The following is a 17,129-nucleotide window of genomic DNA, read 5'->3' as shown; positions in this document are numbered from 1 at the left end:
ACATCCCAGAGGGAACTGGACATGTGCTTCTTGAACAGCAGTCTCCCATTATGTTCTGCCAAGCCACTTGGGTGGTAGTGGGGTCCTACATATTTGGGAGAAGCCATCAGTCTCTTGTCAGCTCAAAGGATAGCATACAGCAGGACTGGGAAAGACCCTTGCTCAGTACCTCAGGAAATCAGCATCATTCTGATGGGACTGTACTGATGGTGGCCTAGATGCACTCCTATCGGGACAGGGATAGCCTAAATCCTGTTGTCTATGCTTTGGGATCCTCTAGGTTAGATTATTGCAACACATTATACATGGAGCTGTCTCTGAAGACAGTTTGGAAACTTCAGGTGGTGCCGAATTCAGCAGCCAGGTTGCTCACCAAGGGAAGACAGTTTGTGCATATGCCAATCCAGGCCCCACCATGCTGGATGCCAATTAGTTTCAAGACCCAATTCAAAAGTGCTTGTTTTGAACTATAAAGCCTTCAAGAATCACCTCTTCCCCATATGAACCAACCTGAAGCCTTTGTTCGTCATCTGAGGCCCTTCTTGTGTGAGAGGTCCAGAGGCAACAACACAATAATGGACCTTTTCTGCAGTAGCCCCCGCTTGTGGGATACTCTTCCCAGGGAGGCTCATCTGGTTCAGTTGTTACATCTATTTAGGCACCAGGCAAAAACATTCCTCTTCTCCTAGGCCTTTGGCTAATTAAACAATCTATAGCATTTTAAACGGGCAGGGGGTATGGCTTGTGTTTGGTATTATGTTATGCATTTTTGTGGTTTTGTATTGTAAACCACCATGTGATCTTCCGATGAAGGGTGATATAGAAATTTAATAAATAATAATAAATAACTTCAAATAAGGCATCTTCATAGGAAATGGTCTGATGTGGTACTGGGCTTTGGAGTTCAAGAATTCAATATTGGGCTAACGCAAGCCCTTTGGAATATAGCCATTATGTTGTATGCCACTGTTCTAAAGTAGCAGTTTTACACTTTTATGTAGTCCAATTCTAGCCATGTTTATTCAGAAATATATCTCACAAGAACCAGTCAGCATATTTGTAGGTGTATTGCCTTAGGATTGAACCGTGTGTATGTATTACTCAGTTCACGGGTTTCTTTGAGCAGGGTTATACATTTAAACCCAATAAAATTCATTGATTCAATATATCTGATGACACAAGAAAACAGCAACAGAATTATTGTACAGGTGTGTTTGTTTAAACTACACAAGCTGCCTTTGATCAAGATCAGGAGTTCCCACACTTTATCATGCTTTCCACTTATAGTGGCTCAGTATTTTTAGCCTGCACATCTAAGAATATGTTTAAACTACAGTGTTAGCTATGCTTACCTCAGTTTTATCTGTAAAATGTTTTAAGGCCTTCTGGAAAGGTAACAGAAATATGCTTTATGAGGCACAAATCCTTAGAATGGGAGACCTTACAATGCAATCCTACACATGTCTACTCAGAAGTAAGCCCCACCGAGTTCATCTACACATATGATTGGATGCCTTAGCTTTACATCACACAACTTTTTCTTTATCATTTCCTGGCAACTGCATCCTGGTTAAGGAGATAAGGCTACTTTCCCAAAGCAGCACAAAGGGATGTAAAATTGATTAGCCCCAGATGATCACCTGTTTAACATGCTTCTTGCAGGCGAAAGGAAACTACGTGCTTGGTGAAAAAAACAAAAAAGAAATGGTATACCAGTATACTTGATTTATGTAATTTGCTACTTTAAAAGGCATTAAAAGGGTATTAGACAAATGGAAGGACAGAGCTATCAACTAGCTAAATGGTGCAGTCTGTGCAGAGGCAAACAGCATGAGAGGGCTATTGCTTTCATCCTCTGCTTGGGGCTTTCAAGAAGCATCTGGATAAGGTCACTGTTGAAAACAGGATACTGACCAGACAGACTCTTGGGAAGAACATGAAGGGTTGTTGTTTTGTTTTTATATTCTAATAAGCTTTCCTCTCACTTGAAGATTCTCAGAGAATTATTTCTTTTTTTCCCTTTTCTTTTTTTGGTAAGAGGCAGAAGCAAAATAAGCAGAAACTGGGCTGTAAAGAACTGAAAAACACAAAAGCAAAGCAAGCATTTCAGAAGCTAGCAAGTCCCCAACCACAGAGATCATACAATGGAACATTTAAAAAAATTAAATTTTTAAATTTAATTCAGTCATGCCAATTCTACACTTGCCTATGAAAGTGCTGAAGTAAAAATAAAGCACATAAGGGAAGATTGATGATGATTATAAAATATTCTCTCAATTTGAAGCAACAACAAATTGCTGAAGTATTCAGTTGCTTCAAAAACATCACACAGAACAAATGGAGCAGGGATCAAAGTACTTCAAGTGCGTTGTTACACTATATTGATGAGGTCTTCACAATTATTTTAGAAAATTCCAATCCCTTTGGCCCCTGATCTGAAATCATAGCTGATCTGTCCTAATGCCTGAAACTGGTTTTCCATTCCATCCCAAAAAATGCTTTAAAAATTACATGTATCAATCCCAGACAAGTATGTGCATTTTCCCTGGCTATCTCCCACATAACTCTTTAGGTGCCAAGATGACAGTTCTCCAGGGATTTTAGGTCTGTGATCCAAGAAAGAGATCCAGATTTCATGATGTGAAAATAGGACAACCATACACACATTGTGCCCTGGCTGCATCTCTATAGCTGAACAGTTCTAAGTCCCGTCAGTATTTGGAAAGGCATGCGGTGTGTGTGTGTATTTATCTTCAAACATGGTTTCAAAAAGTACATTACATTTGTATGTGGCCAAAGTATGTTGGCAAAAGATCAATTTTAAACTGATTTAATCAACAAGAGCAGCACTGAAACCAATGTGTTATTAAACAGACTGTAGAGAGGAGAACATGTAAGGCCTTTGCTCAATTTGAATCTACTGCAGTTTAGGTTATTAACTCTTAATTTCAAATTCTGTTCTCTTTCCCAAAGTGAACTATTTCCAGCCAGGAAGGAGACACTGCCTCATATATTTATAGGTAGAACATGCAGTACAACTTCAGTAGCAATTAACATGAGCAAACACACCTCTAGCAGGCATGGGCTAAAGAACAAAGACAAATTTATTGTGCTGAACAGAGATTTTCATATTACTTGTGTGACAAAAAGCAGAGAACTCTGTAACAAACAAACTTAACTCAAACTTGCATACTGTACTTGATTCACACAATCTGTCTTTATAGTCTGCTCTTCAAGCAGAACCCTAGGTAAGGCAAATACCTATCATTTACCTGTCTATACCAAAATAAGAGCCCTTGTACTGGACATATTTAGCAGACTCTGTGTGTTCTGTAAAATGTGGGAAGTCAAGAAATTCACAGGGAAAATGCTTTGAACAATAACGAACAACAGTGTTTAAAAACATTCAGAGGGAAGAGAGTCTTTAAAGCTAACCATGGGCTGTGCAATCGTGAGACACAAGGGAGCTCCTGTTTCTGGCTTTTCAAAAATACAGCAGCTGCTGTTCAGGATATTTATAGAAAAATATATACACATACTGTCCTTTAAGCCAAATAATCAATCTGCGTTGCTACTGGATTGCCTCTCATTCTCTTCCCCTCCAATTGATTTGCAGAAAGATAAGCCCAAAGTTTGCTTATTGCAAGTCCTGTGCTTTGCAAACTCTGTGCTTCTCACTTATTGGCCTGGAATCAGCCACTAATTTCTCCATTCTCACCGCAAATAAAAACAAAATGCCTAGGAGCAGCTACACCTGACTTCCACTTTAAAAGTTAGCAGGAGCCCTTGTTTGCCAGGCCTCACTACCAACAATTAAAATACTTAGGTTTTCACTCCAAGTCTTTAACTTTTTTTAAAAAAAAAGTTCAATGGAACCAATAGACTCTTGCTACCTTATTTGCTTTGCAACTTTTCCTTCCTTGGCAAAGTACTTAATATGGCATAGTTAGAGAACCATCATGTCTGTTTGGAAGATAGATTCTTTGGCATTGCACCTTCTAGCACTAAACTATCAGCAAAAGATAGCTGTATATATGATCAAGGGCATTTCCTCAAAAGGTCTCCAAAATGTGTGTGTATCCTTCATACTATAACTGTTTGCTGAAATCATGCAAAGAGCCAAGCAAACACAAGAGATAAACATCAGCAGCCGCTGTTTTAAAAGGCATACTCCAGAGTTGCTTCTGAAATCCTGATAAATACATGTATTAGTCCTTTGCTGCAGAAAGGACTATGTGACCTACACATATATACCCTATAAAACCTGAGCTGTAAACGATAGGTGATGCAACTGCCACTCCTCTGAAATGTAACAGTTATCTGTGCCACTTATGCTGTATTAAAGACTGGCAATGGCCTCCGAAGCCTGAATGCAAGGAAAGAGGCTCTCTTACCAACTAACACCTGAGATATTAAACTAGAGGTGTCAAAAATAAGGCTGAGGAAAATCCCTTATGTGCATTATAGAACACTCTACACACTATCATGAGGGCTAAGACGTTGATGCCCAGAATAAAGGACCTCACTTGCCAATAAATGCTACTGCATGGCTCAGTTTTCCATCACTGAGATGGAAAGGGATGCTGTGTACTCGTATGACTGTGCACAATGGCCTTCTTGTAGCTTGGAGTGCTTATTGGTGGCGTGCACAGGCACGGCACAGCAAATATGAACAAGCATAACTATATTATCATATGCAAACCACATTATCATAATTTGCTTCCAGTGAAAGTGACTTTTTTTAATGAATCCACTTGTTGGAATAAATTGACACACCAGCCCATTTTGGGTTTGACACCCCTATCTTAAGCTACACTGAATTCAGGCAAAAAGTCAACCAGTGAAAATAACATTAGCCCCAAAAGGTCTGGAGGAGGAAGAATCTTTGTTTTGTGAATTGCTTGACTAGAATTATTTGGTTTATGCGTCCTTCTTCCTTCTTCCATTTTGTGCCCTTTCTGAGAGAAAATACATGTAACTTAAAATTCTTTCAGGCAAGCTGTGAAATCCAGGTATCTATGCCAGCAAATACACACCAATTTTGCCTTACAATAAACTAGCTACATTTGCACGGAACTAAAAGAGAGAAGACAGGCTGGCAATGGCCTGGATGGCATACATACGTGCCATTTCAGAAGCTTCCCAGAGACCAAGCAAATGGCAGTGCACCGCAGCATAGTAACAATGCAGTTTCTACAGGCTACTCTGGCAGCTGATCCCAGTGATTATTTGCAGATAGAGGAGTAGAAGGTGATAATATATTTACCCCAAAAGAAAAGGCATATTTCAACTTCAGTTCATGGAAGTGCAATAGAAAGTAAAAGCAGACACCTGAACCTGGTCCAGTGATTTGCTTTCTGTAACTAAGCTCTCAGATTGGTGTCTGCATAAAACAAACGAGCTGCCAATAATCACGTGCATCACTTTAACAGTGAGGAAGGGTTGAAGGAAGTCATCCATACATAAGCATAGAGATTCAGCCATCAAGTGTGTGCCTGTTAGGAGATACTAGTCATGACAGGCAGCTTGCTTTGGTGTCTTATGGCCCACCCACTCCAAATCTCATTAACTGCTCTAGCTGGTATAATAGACATGGAAGAAGAGAATCTTGTTGCGTAGGAGTGAGTAAGAATTGTCAAATTTGAGCAAGTAGATGCCCTCGCCTGGATAATCGTGGCTGCCTACTTGCACTTCCCGGTGGCTATCCCTTCGGTAGACAGGCATGATCTCCCCATAACGGGTTCGCAAATAGCTTCTGGAGCCTCTTTCCACATCACCAACTGGAATAGGTCCTGAGAATAAAGAAACACACAAAGCATCAGTGAACAAAGCAAAGACTAAAAAGTGTCATCAGACTGACTAAGGAAGATCACAAGAAAAAAACATTATGCTTTGCAGTGGACCATGGCTTTCTAAGTTAAGTGTCTGCTGATGACAATGAAGTTCTACAGATTTTCTTTTTTAATCTCGATGTTGATTATAATTTATGTTGATGTTCAGTATGTGTTTTATGTTTTTATTTTATGAGGCATGACAGTCATAATTCCTCTTCCCTCCATGTCCCTTTTCTCTTGTGTGTTGTATATTACATAATGTAATTTGTATTATTATTTATATGCCATCCATCTGACTGGGTTGTCCCAGCCACTCTGGACGGCTCCCAACAAAATATTAAAACACAAAAAACCTCCCTGACTTCTAAAAGTCAGATAGAAGTTTATTTCCTTGACATCTGATGGGAGGGCATTCCACAGGGTGGTCATAACCACCAAGAAGGCCCTCTGCCTGGTTCCCTGTAACCTCGGAGCTGGATCACAGCATGCTGATATTAAGGCAACAATCATGACTCTTGCCCAGTTCTGCACTGACCTTCAAACTCTTCATCATCATCATCTTCATCACTTGATTCACTAACTTGCACAGTAATTGCAGTGCTAGTAACAGAAGTCCAATCAAAATAGACTCCAAAGCCAATGTCATAATCTTCTGTGGCAAACTCCCAGCAGACACGCTTCCCATCAGGGTGAGTTGGCACCCGGACTGTTAACACCTCACCCCGTTTCACTACCATTCGGGCATTCTTCTCCTTTGTCATCTTTGTTTTGAACTCCCTTATCTTGGCACTTGTCCAAGTAGTGGGGGGAATTAGAGGTGGAGGACGAACTGAAAGAAACAAGGAAAGTATTACTAGCTTGTAATCAACAGAGGGCATAGTCTTTAATTTCATTGTACATTCTAAATCAACACTGCGAACAAGCGGAATAGATTTTGCTTGTGCAATGGGACTCCACCTTCCTGCAGTCCCCCAGGCATTCTCAGTATGTGCTCTGAAGAATTGAGAAATCCCCTGGGTACATAAAGGAAAGAAGAAGAAAGGAGAGTCTCATTATGCAAACTGAACCCCACTGATGCAATGGTGAATTCTGCTCATATGGTTGCCAACTTTCAAAAAATTCAAAAAGAAATAATAGTTCTCCTCCACCTTTATGCTGGTAGAGCTCTTCGAAACTGCAGATAACTATTTTTCTTCCTCTTCATCTCAACCCAACTTTACCTTGGGATGATTGACACTAGTCTTTTAATGTCACTGACAAAAGCAATCTATCTCATATTTAAACAAACTATACACCCAGACTTAGTATGCATTTAGTTTCACATAGAAAAGCTTCTCATGGGCAATTAGTGACAATGCGTTTAATTGTCAACACTATCCTAATATAGTTGATTTGCTATGCCAAATGGGCTGTTTTAAATGAATTTCTAGTCTGGGGGGGGGAACCACCCCCAGAGAAATATAGCTTTGAGAACCTTGCTCCAGGGCTGAATAAATAAACTGCCTTTCAATTGAACTCAAACACCACTGAATTAAAATAAGTAAATAAATTAAAAACAAAATAAGAGCAGACATAGTCTACTGTCCCAGTCTCCTATTTTTCTAAACTTATCAATCAATTTCATGTTTGAAGATTTATCATACCAGAGTATCAATATTACATTTGGGATTTGTCCAGAACTCTGGCCACTAATAAATAATACCCTGAGACAGTGATGTAGTCTTAAATCTTACCTTTCTTCTGCTCACCCAGTAAATCTGTAGTTTCCAGCTCGGCTGTAAGGACATCTACTGCTCCTGTGTATTCAGACTGTATCATGACTATATCACCTGGTCCTTGTGGGTCAGGATACTTTGTCATCCGCACTACAGCCTCCTATGCAGAGGACACAAGCTTCCTTAGAGTCACACCATATATTTTTGAAATTACTACATTTATTTGTATTTAATTACTAAATTTTACCTGTTGATGCACAATTTCTAGGTCACATACCGAAAACCATGGAGATTTCTTAAGTGTAGGAACTAGATTACCAGGAGACTCTGCATATATCTTTTAAGACATGATACATTTACTGTGCCTCCCTCTACAAAACTACACTAGTGATCATACCACCCACCCTCTTCTCCTGGAGCAAATGTAAAGTACAAAAATAGTAGCACAAAAGTGATATGTTGGGCAAGAGACCAGTAGCAAAACTAGGAAGCAGGTGCACTGGCTGTTACAGTGTATAAAGACATATTCCCCAGGTTAAAATCTGACAATACTAGTAAACACTGCCAAAATTGCCCTGACCTCATCCTTGGAGATCTTCAGTGGAAGACAGGTTGGGCATACAGAAATTCTCCTGAAATGAAATCATGTCAAAGTGCATTCATTGCAATAATTAGACCAATACAACTTTGCCATTAAGAGACATCTATTTCAGTTCATTTTAAAATGCATGAAGCACAGACCAACATTTGCATCTGTAGTCTCATAGCCTTACTGTTAGGAAAACAGCAGAGAATAAAGAAACCAAGTGCTAAAAAAATGACAAAATACTTTGGCCTTTTTCCAAAGTTCAATTTTCAATTCCAATCTTACCTTTTAAGGAGAATCAAATGCAAATCAAATTACTTTCTAAGTACTATATTAAACACTACAGCTACTCAGCAACAGATAGAAAGAACTCTGGCAGACATATATTTTTTTGGCACACTCTTCCATTGTCTCTCAAGACACAGATGTCAACAATCTTACTCAAGATTCTTATCTCTGCTCTCTAAATTCAAAGGCTGCATTTGCATCACTGAAGTGACCTCTCTGGGGTGCAAGCCTGGGCAGCGTGTATGGGGGTCCTGGGCTGCCCAGATGACAGGACCCCACTCTTGGCTTTGCTGATATGGTCCAAAGAAAGAAAAGCAATACATTTGGCACCAGCTTGGTTGCAGGAGTTGCCAGAAAGAAGCGTAAAAGATACCATCCAACCACCTTAGGGACACTTTGGATTTGTGTCGGGTTAACTCCTTAGCCTTTGCTTCTCCTGAAGATATCCCAAAAGGCAGTAGAGGTCAATTCAAAGGAATTCACAGAATTTATATATGCCCAAGTCAGATCTGTGTCTAAATTTGTTAGACACTGTTTGCAACTTCGTTCTATTGTGTAACTCACGAGTTCTCCAACTTTCTACCCCTAGGAACCAGCTGAGAGGGCTGAAAAATATTGGGGACCACCAGTCACAAAATGGTAGTGCAACCCTAAGCCTTTCCTTTGTATTTCTAGTTTGCTATTGTAAAGAATATTAACCTCTCTCTCTCTCTCTCTCTCTCTCATTTTTTTCAGCACCTCTTCTGGTCTTTTAGCCTCAGAGGAGGGAGACTTCTTTTCCCTCTCTCTCTTTAACCGCCCCCCATCTCCCAGCAAACTTTACTCAGAATATGGGATGGTTGGTTTGCTGGTGCTGGCATTTTTCCAGCAAAAAAGGCTACAGCATGGCCAGGGGACAATGCAGGTGAGTAAGGAGGCACTGGATGAGACATGGCACCAAAGCCCTATTGAAAGTGGACTTAGGCACCATAATGGTCCCCAGCCATTTGAGAAACACTGGTCTAGCTTCACCCTCTCCCTCATATGTTGCAAAGCCACGCATATGTCTTTTCACACTTCTTCCTCATCAAAGGGTTTTTTAATTTTAAAATTTTGCAGACCCCAGAGAAGTAAAAAGTGTCCAAAAATGTATCCATGTCTTAACAGTACACAAAGTGTGATAAAGTGTTCTTTTAATACAAAGAACAGCCCCATAAACTTAACAGGAAGTACACATGTATTATGAACAGTATCACAAATAAACCTAACAAAGTGTATTGCCCATGTGCTACAAAGACGAATGCATTCAGAAATAACACTGTGCAGACAGTCTAGGAAGCCAGTCCCCTACCTCTTTTGGGCGCTGATTTTGATCAGTTAGGATTTCTTCCTTTCCTTCTACATCTTGCTCTTTCAGACCATCGTCAGCACTTCCACAATCCTTTGTAGCCTCTGCATTCACAGGTGACCCACTCTGCAGCCTCTCAAAGAAAAACAGCAGATCAATTCAATATGTTTTAAGAGAAATTCAGGATGTTTTCAGGCAGGTGAAACAATCATAAATGAATCTCCAATCAAATGGGGAAATTGATTAAAGGATGCTAAAGAAAGGGATGCGAAAGAAACAAGATTTCTTTAGTGTGTGTATTCCTGACACAACCACATAAAGCTGTCTCAGCTGAGCCAATGCTACAGTGAATAATTCTGTTGCTTTGTACTCCCTTAGGTAGCAGAAATACAGCCCAGCTGAGCCCGTCCAACCACCACTTCATAGCTGAAATACTTTGTAAACATTGGCTTTAGCAAATCATACCCTGCACTCAGGCTGATTAATTCATCTAGACAGAAAAAATTCATCAGAATAATGTGACAGTTTGATGCAAGCATCTCCATGTCTATAAATGAAATTTTCTCAAATAATGTTTTTTTAAAGATACATTAAGCCTTATGCAAATACATTTTACAGATAACAACACAGGGCTTACCAACAAACCTTCAGGACTAACCACAGCAGTAAGTTCCTGTCCCAGCTAACTACTCTGACCTCTGGAAAGATGGGAGCAGGGCAACATGACCAAGTCTGGGGTTATTTAAGCTTGGTCACGCCCTCTCTAAAACAACTGATATTTGACAGTTTAACTGGCAGAGAGAGTCTGGCTGGCTATGGAAGTAGCTAGGTGTGCTTAGGGATTTGTCAGGCAGGAGAAACCTGTATAATTTCCTCATGTGGAGGAAAAGGACATGGAAAAGGACTAGAAGTGCTTTTAGAGGAGTGGGTACCCATTCTAGAAGTAGATTGTTTTAATAGAAACAATTCTGTTGTAGAGGACTATAAATTCTGGTTTAGACCTGAAACAGTGTTTCTGACAGAAAATAAGTACTGTGCCTTTAATAGTTAACCCTTCAAACCTTTTCTCTCTTTCAGTGTTCATTAATATTTTCATCATGCCTCAGCTTTAATTTATAACTTGTTTACGGAATAAGTTGTCACAGTTGTTACTGGCGATCTTATAGGATGGTACTCAACTATGTTTTACTCAAAGTAGACCCTTTTAAATGAATTGGCTTAGTTGTATTCATTAGTTTCAGTGAGTCTATTCCGAGAAAAATATAGTGGAAAACCTCTCTCTGTATTTCTCTCCCTACCCACCCACACCTATTTTTGTTTTTTTTAAAGTCATTCTTAGGGTCCATTTTGGAGGAGAAACTAACAAAAATAATAATAATCTTAAAGAATAATCTAATTAGAATCTATTATCTAAAAGTAAAGAACATATTTCCATCAGGAGAACATTTAATATTTAAACCTCTGCTAGTTTAGAGAGCAAACATGGTAGTAATGGAAAAAAAAATTACCTGGCATTCATGCTATCTTAGAGATTAAAGCAAAAGCCTATTTGGCATCAATGGGATGCTGCACAGCATCCCTGGATGAAAACGTAATTACAGAGGCAGCAGGGATTTCTATTTCCTCTATGCTCCAGAATTCAAATGCCAGGATTACCTAAGTTTGCTTTTAAAAATAACATTGTGCTTTCACAATAAAAGCAATGTTTAACTCATTGAATCCCGTTCTTTCTCTTGTTAAACATGGTGCACTATAGGGCATTACAACTATAATATAATACAATTATCAATAGATCAGCATCTGAACACTTCAAAAAACCATCAATAAAGAATCAATATGTCATTTACAGATATTTTACAGGAGTAACAGAATATCCAACAAAACTACTGGATGAAGCAACTGGCAAATATTCAGTTATATATTCTATATTGCGAAGGAAGGCTGAGCTGATTGCTAGACTCCTTCATCACCAGAAACTCTCCTTCATTGTTCCTGAGCAAGACCTAATGCAGGCCTTCATTACACATATTTCCTACCTGCACTGCAAGGCATCATTTTCAGATGTGGCAGCTGCCTGGAAAGTAGATTCCGGTCTTTGATCTGAATCTTCATTCTCTAGAAGAGGGTAGACAGAAATAATATTTGGTTTTTCGGCAGTTGTAAAACTCTAGCTATTATCCAGTGCTAGGCTCTTATGAGTGAAAGGGAGGGAGGCAAGTTTTGGCTATTTTTCATTTCCCCCTGCAGCCCCTTGTTCTCCCTGAAAAAGCTGCTTCAGCAGTTGAGGGACTCTCTGAAACAATGTGGGAGGGAGTGCTGAGGACTTCAGAGCAAATGGACAGTCAGCAAAAATTGCATTCCACACCTACTTCAGGCTATATCACAATCACAACTTAAAAGTCATACTCTGCTTCCTTAAAGTCATATAACAAGCAGAGCACAATGAGTTGTTATGACAGTATCCAGATTGTATAGCGTCTGAGCCACAGAATACAGATGTGGCAGCCTGACAGGCAGGCCCCAGATTTAAGGCATCCCTTGCTATATAAACATCTCTTCTCTCCATTACAGCACAGGACAAGCAAAATGGCAATGGCCATCAGTACTTACCATGTTGCCTGCCAAACTGTCCCTTTCAGTTCTTAAACAGTAGTGAAAAAATCAGGGAAAGCATTAATATTGGGTGAAAACCAACAACCGTGGAAGGACAATGAGGAGTAACTTAATAAACAAATTAGGACCATCGCTAACTCAAACATAGTCAAGAAGAACACAGATAACCTTTTCTAAACAGGAGAACAGGATGACATTTTAATTCATTTAATCACTGGTTTTTCAGTAGAGATTACTCAGAATGGGAGCACGCCATCATTAGTTTTATTATTTAAATTCATTAAAGCCCAGACCAGGAGTGACAAATTAAATTTATAATTGTTTATAAAGCTCTGGTATACATTGTTTACCGAATGTAGATTTAATGTAGGAACTGGGAACAGGCAATGCCATAAGAGCTTTTATCTAGGTTGATTATCTTTAGAATTGTAAGAAAGCACAACAGTATGGTGATGGCAATGCACAATTTTCTTTTCACAAGTTAGAAATTATACATATATGTACTGTAAATGAAATTCTGCAGATTAATCACATTTAAATGTGCTTACTCATTTTCTACATTTCCCCCCATTTCTCAGGTTTCTAATGTTCAGCTTTTCAAAGAATGTCTGATTCGGGAGAACAATTTGGAGAAATAAAGTAAAGTATGGAGAATGACAACCAATTAGTTTGGAAAATAATAGTGAGAACTACCATAGTGCTTTCAGAGCATTACATATATTATCTCATAATCCATAAATACTCATGTAAAATAGCCCAGCATTTTCATCTCTGAGGTAGGGTGTTTGGGGGTGTGAGTGAGTGAGAGAGAGAGAGAGAGAATAGTTGCTTGATACCACCAGCTGCAGCAGTTGTTTGACTTCAGCTCATCAGCCCCAGCTTGGTGAGTCTATGGGTCATGAGGAGGAATCATGGGGTACTGGTTCTTAAAACGATTTTAGAAAGCCAGTTCTGAACATTTAAGTTCTGGAAGTGATTTGCTAAATCATTTTACAGGTAATTTTGTTGCCCTGCCCTTTTGTTCAGTTTTACAGATTTTCAGAAAACTATCCAAAGCAGTAAGTAAATGCTTGTTGTCAGTGCTTTTTTGTGGGGGGACGCAGGGGTATGCATACCCCTAAACATTTTGTGAATCTAAAGTTTGGCCTCATCGAGGGGCATTATTTCAATATGAGTAGAAAAATGAGAGTACCCCTAAATATGTTTAAAGAAAAAAGCACTGCTTGTTGTGATAAAGTCTCAAAAACTAATTTAATAATTTCTTCCTTAACCTGGGCTTAGCATAAAAGATCCCTCTTACATTAGTGCTTATCTGCTCAGATGAACAGAAACTTTACATCTTTCCAAAAAAATAAAGGATACTGTACTGTACTACAAATACAGTAAAGCTATTCTACAATTTCCTTAAGCCAGTATAGATTTTGGCATCAAGTACAGTATTCAGCATGCTAAGAATTTCAAGCTGGTTTTGTTTGTATTCATTTTTTAAAAATGTACATTTTTAGCTCTTAAGGCTGTGAAGATAAGACTTGAAAATGTGTAGGCAGCAACTGACAGGGTTTTGAGAGAGGCTGTTGAGCAGAAATTACAGTACAGGTGTGGGGGGCTCCAATGTTGTTTACATAATATGATTGGGGGCTTCCCTTTTGTGCAGGATTTTGATTTAAAACAAACAAACGAATTATTTAGAATCCAGACCCACCAATGGCTTAGAAGTTCTGAGGATCACCACAATTAAACCATAAATAAATAAAGGGGAAAGAAGTGTGGTGAGGGAGACTTCCTCCCACAATTATAACAGGTAACCAATAATAGGAAACCAGAACAGAAGCAGGTATTTACTTTAAGGTTGTCACAGCTGCACAGTGAGAGTTGTGTGTTTTTAAGAAGGAAAGAAGTGCATTAGCTTTGCAAACACAGGAGGAGAAAAAAGTCCAGAACTCCAATCTCCATCTAGGAGAATCACCAGCTTGTCTCAAAGCCAGCACTGACACCCAATACTATAACAACAGATGATTTCATTTTTATATTTCACTTATTATTATTATTACTCAACATCCTTTGCATATTGATATTGTTATGTGGGAGCTAACTAACATTAGGCACTGCTTATTCAGTGGTGGTGGGGACTTGGCATTTACACAGCACTTCCACATACATTATTTTGCTGTGATCCTTACAAACAATTGTCAGAAATTATCCTGCTGATAACTGAAGATGAGAGATTAAGTCTATGGCTTCCTTATGTCTACCGTTGAGTTCAGATGGCAGAAACTAGATTTGAAATAGGGATATTCTGATCAAAGGTATCCTCTCAGATAACAATGTATACTAATAGGGTTTTGAAGTATTTGTGGCCTCATTTGCTGGGGCAGGATCTGCTTAGACCTGCCTTTTATTTGTATAGATTTTCAGTTTTTTAAGGTATTTATTGGCTGTGCTAATTGTAATTGACTTCATTATTTCTACTGTTTGTAGGTCACTTTTTCTAAGTGACTAATAAATAATAACAACAACTGGGATGGGGGCTAAGCTGCACAGAGTCTTAAGTCTGTGCACAGGGTGTATACTTTTAAATCTACCACTGATTTCTAGGATCCTCCATTTTAATGATTAGTCAACAACACATTTCCATTGCTTTCACTTAAACCTCTCTATGCTGTGTTATTACACTTGAGATTTTAGAAGTGAAGTGTCTGGTGCATAAAACAAGAAAGCAAAGAAGTTCATGGCAATGCCACTACTGTCTGCTACCTGATGCAACAGTTACACCAAGGTGCATTAGCCCAATTAGAAAACAACTGGTATGCTGAGGGAAAAATTAAACAATGCAGTAACCCAAGGGAACAAAAGCTATTAAAGGCTAGCTCCTGACAAACAAGAATATCAAACAAGCTCATCAAACAAGCAATACTGCAGTATATTATGCTCCACCACACTATTTATTGAGGGATAAATAAAACATTGATGGGTACTGCAAAACATATAATGCAGTATTATGATTTTGTTCTGACACCTGTTCAACACTGTTCTACACAGTACTGATTAAGTTCTTGGTGATCTCCGTACTAAAGTGATTCTGTGATATCCAGTTATTCTTAACGCTGATCTTTCTGTTACAATGGAAATGAGTTTATGCTCTTTGGTTCCACTTCTAGCTACTGGGATACCAACAATTGTGAAGAACATCAATATGGGCAGCCCATCTTCAGGAAGTCTTTCATGCCGCAATTCTGCCTTGCCCCAAGACACCTAATACCCTGGTCTTCTGTAATACACATGATTCTTCCTTGTACCTTGGTTTCAACTGATCAACATAAAGAAAAGATGACAATTTATGCAACCAGTAAACCACTTGTCCAAGCAACGACGATTGCAGAAAAATGCGTAATCTGCCAACACTCAAGGCATAAATTCTGGTATGGATGGAGCTAGCATATCTACAGATGTATAGGATAGTGAAAGGATGCATGTAAACTTAACTTTAATTATTACTTGTAGCTTAAGCACTACAGTATGTTGTCATGGAAAATTGTGTGCAAAGCGAAAATCCAAAAAAGGTAGGGGTCCTTTCTAACCGATGCCCCTGGGAGGAAAGGATACACTGAGTTCCTTAGGAAAAACCACGGAACTACAATGACAGTCCAATCCTACAAATATTTATTCAGAAGAAAACCCCATGGTCTTCTTACTCCCTCGAGCGATTCACTTGCACCTCGAGTTTTCGAAGGCATCAATCAAACCAAGGACGACTATATACTTAAAACGGAGGTCTAGGAGGGTCTGTCTGGAAACAGAAATGGATTGTTCTTCCTACTGACCAGGAGGTGGCCAGCAACTGTCTTTTCAGGACCCCCAGCCGGCCTCAGGATGACTCTTTTCAGGCTTCCGCGACGCCTCGCCTCGAACACCTGCAGCGCCAGCAGAGCAGCCCCAACCCCCAGCGCCTCAGCCCGGGCTCTTCGCCGCGCGCCCCAACCCCGTTTTCCCCAGAGTAAACGCCTCCCGTCGCGACCTCGCCGCTCCCCTCGTTTTGCTTATTGAATACCAAGAAGCTCCCCGAGCGGCAGAAGTTCAACAGGTGGAGCATTCGCTTGCCACAAGGAGGGGGCACCTGTTGGATTTCTGCCTGCAGCGCCGCTGTCAGGGGACCTTCCAGGGAGCGAGGGAGGTGGCGAGCCACACGGGCCCTCCTCCCGCGCTCCGTCAGTCCCCGGGGAGGGGGAAGGCCCTGACAGAGACGACGTTTTCTTTTGCTCCCCGCTCCGCTATCTCCACCCCGCAGCCGCGAGGGAGGCCCCTGAAGTACCTGAGGAAGGCGGCAGCGGAGGCGTGAGGCGCGGCTTCTTCTCGTCGTCTCCAGCCCCGCCAGTGGGGCAACTGTCGCCGCCGCCGTCGCCGCCTCCTCCCAAGCCGTTGGCCGCGGAGGGTTCGAAGCGGGTGCCCACAGCGGCGGCGGCCAGCACGTCCGACATGGGAAGGCGGAGGGCTGAGCTGCCCGAAAGCAGCCGGGGAGGGTCGAGCGGAGCCGAGCAATGCCGGAAAGAGCCGAGCGGCGATCGTAGCCGCTCCGTCCCCCTCCCTCACCCGCGACCACCACCGCAGCCTCCTTCTCCTCCTCCTCCTCCTCCTCCTCCTCTCGGGCCTCCGCCCTACGTAGTTCCCGCCTAAAGCCGGCCGCTTTCGAAAGGGCCGCTTTCGTCAGGCTGCTACAGAGGCTTCTCTGGCGGGCGCGATGGGGAAAGGGAAGGCGGCCCACTTCCCGG

At 40.7% G+C, this 17,129-nt stretch overlaps 1 protein-coding gene across 2 annotated transcripts; it reads right to left on the bottom strand.

The window, feature by feature from the left end:
- Nucleotides 1-2,798: 2,798 nt before the first annotated feature.
- TMED8 (transmembrane p24 trafficking protein family member 8) lies at nt 2,799-16,953 on the bottom strand. 2 transcript variants are annotated; one of them, XM_053378456.1, is made up of 6 exons: nt 16,673-16,953; nt 11,787-11,865; nt 9,754-9,883; nt 7,568-7,709; nt 6,370-6,663; nt 2,799-5,792 (listed from the first exon to the last, which is right to left on the bottom strand). In XM_053378456.1, the coding sequence occupies exons 1-6, from the start codon at nt 16,836-16,838 to the stop codon at nt 5,575-5,577; spliced, it is 1,029 nt and encodes a 342-aa protein (XP_053234431.1). In that variant the 5' UTR covers nt 16,839-16,953; the 3' UTR covers nt 2,799-5,574. The 2 variants fall into 2 exon arrangements, with proteins under 2 accessions (XP_053234431.1, XP_053234440.1); XM_053378465.1 differs by having other exon boundaries at nt 7,583-7,709.
- Nucleotides 16,954-17,129: the final 176 nt, after the last annotated feature.

The sequence above is a fragment of the Podarcis raffonei genome, chromosome 1 (assembly GCF_027172205.1).
Source record: "Podarcis raffonei isolate rPodRaf1 chromosome 1, rPodRaf1.pri, whole genome shotgun sequence".
NCBI classification, from domain to species: domain Eukaryota; kingdom Metazoa; phylum Chordata; class Lepidosauria; order Squamata; family Lacertidae; genus Podarcis; species Podarcis raffonei.
The sequence above is the reverse complement of the archived record's forward strand: the minus strand, read 5'-3'. Positions and strand labels throughout refer to the sequence as shown.

Excerpts from the sequence above, each read along its gene's own strand:
- TMED8 (XM_053378456.1), bottom strand. The coding sequence starts at position 16,838 with ATGTCGGACGTGCTGGCCGCCGCCGCTGTGGGCACCCGCTTCGAACCC. Across the intron at positions 9,884-11,786 it reads AATGATGCCTTGCAGTGCAG|GCTGCAGAGTGGGTCACCTG; the intron begins GTAGGAAATATG and ends TTTCTTTGAGAG. Across the intron at positions 5,793-6,369 it reads TGATGATGAAGAGTTTGAAG|GACCTATTCCAGTTGGTGAT; the intron begins GTCAGTGCAGAA and ends CTTTATTCTCAG.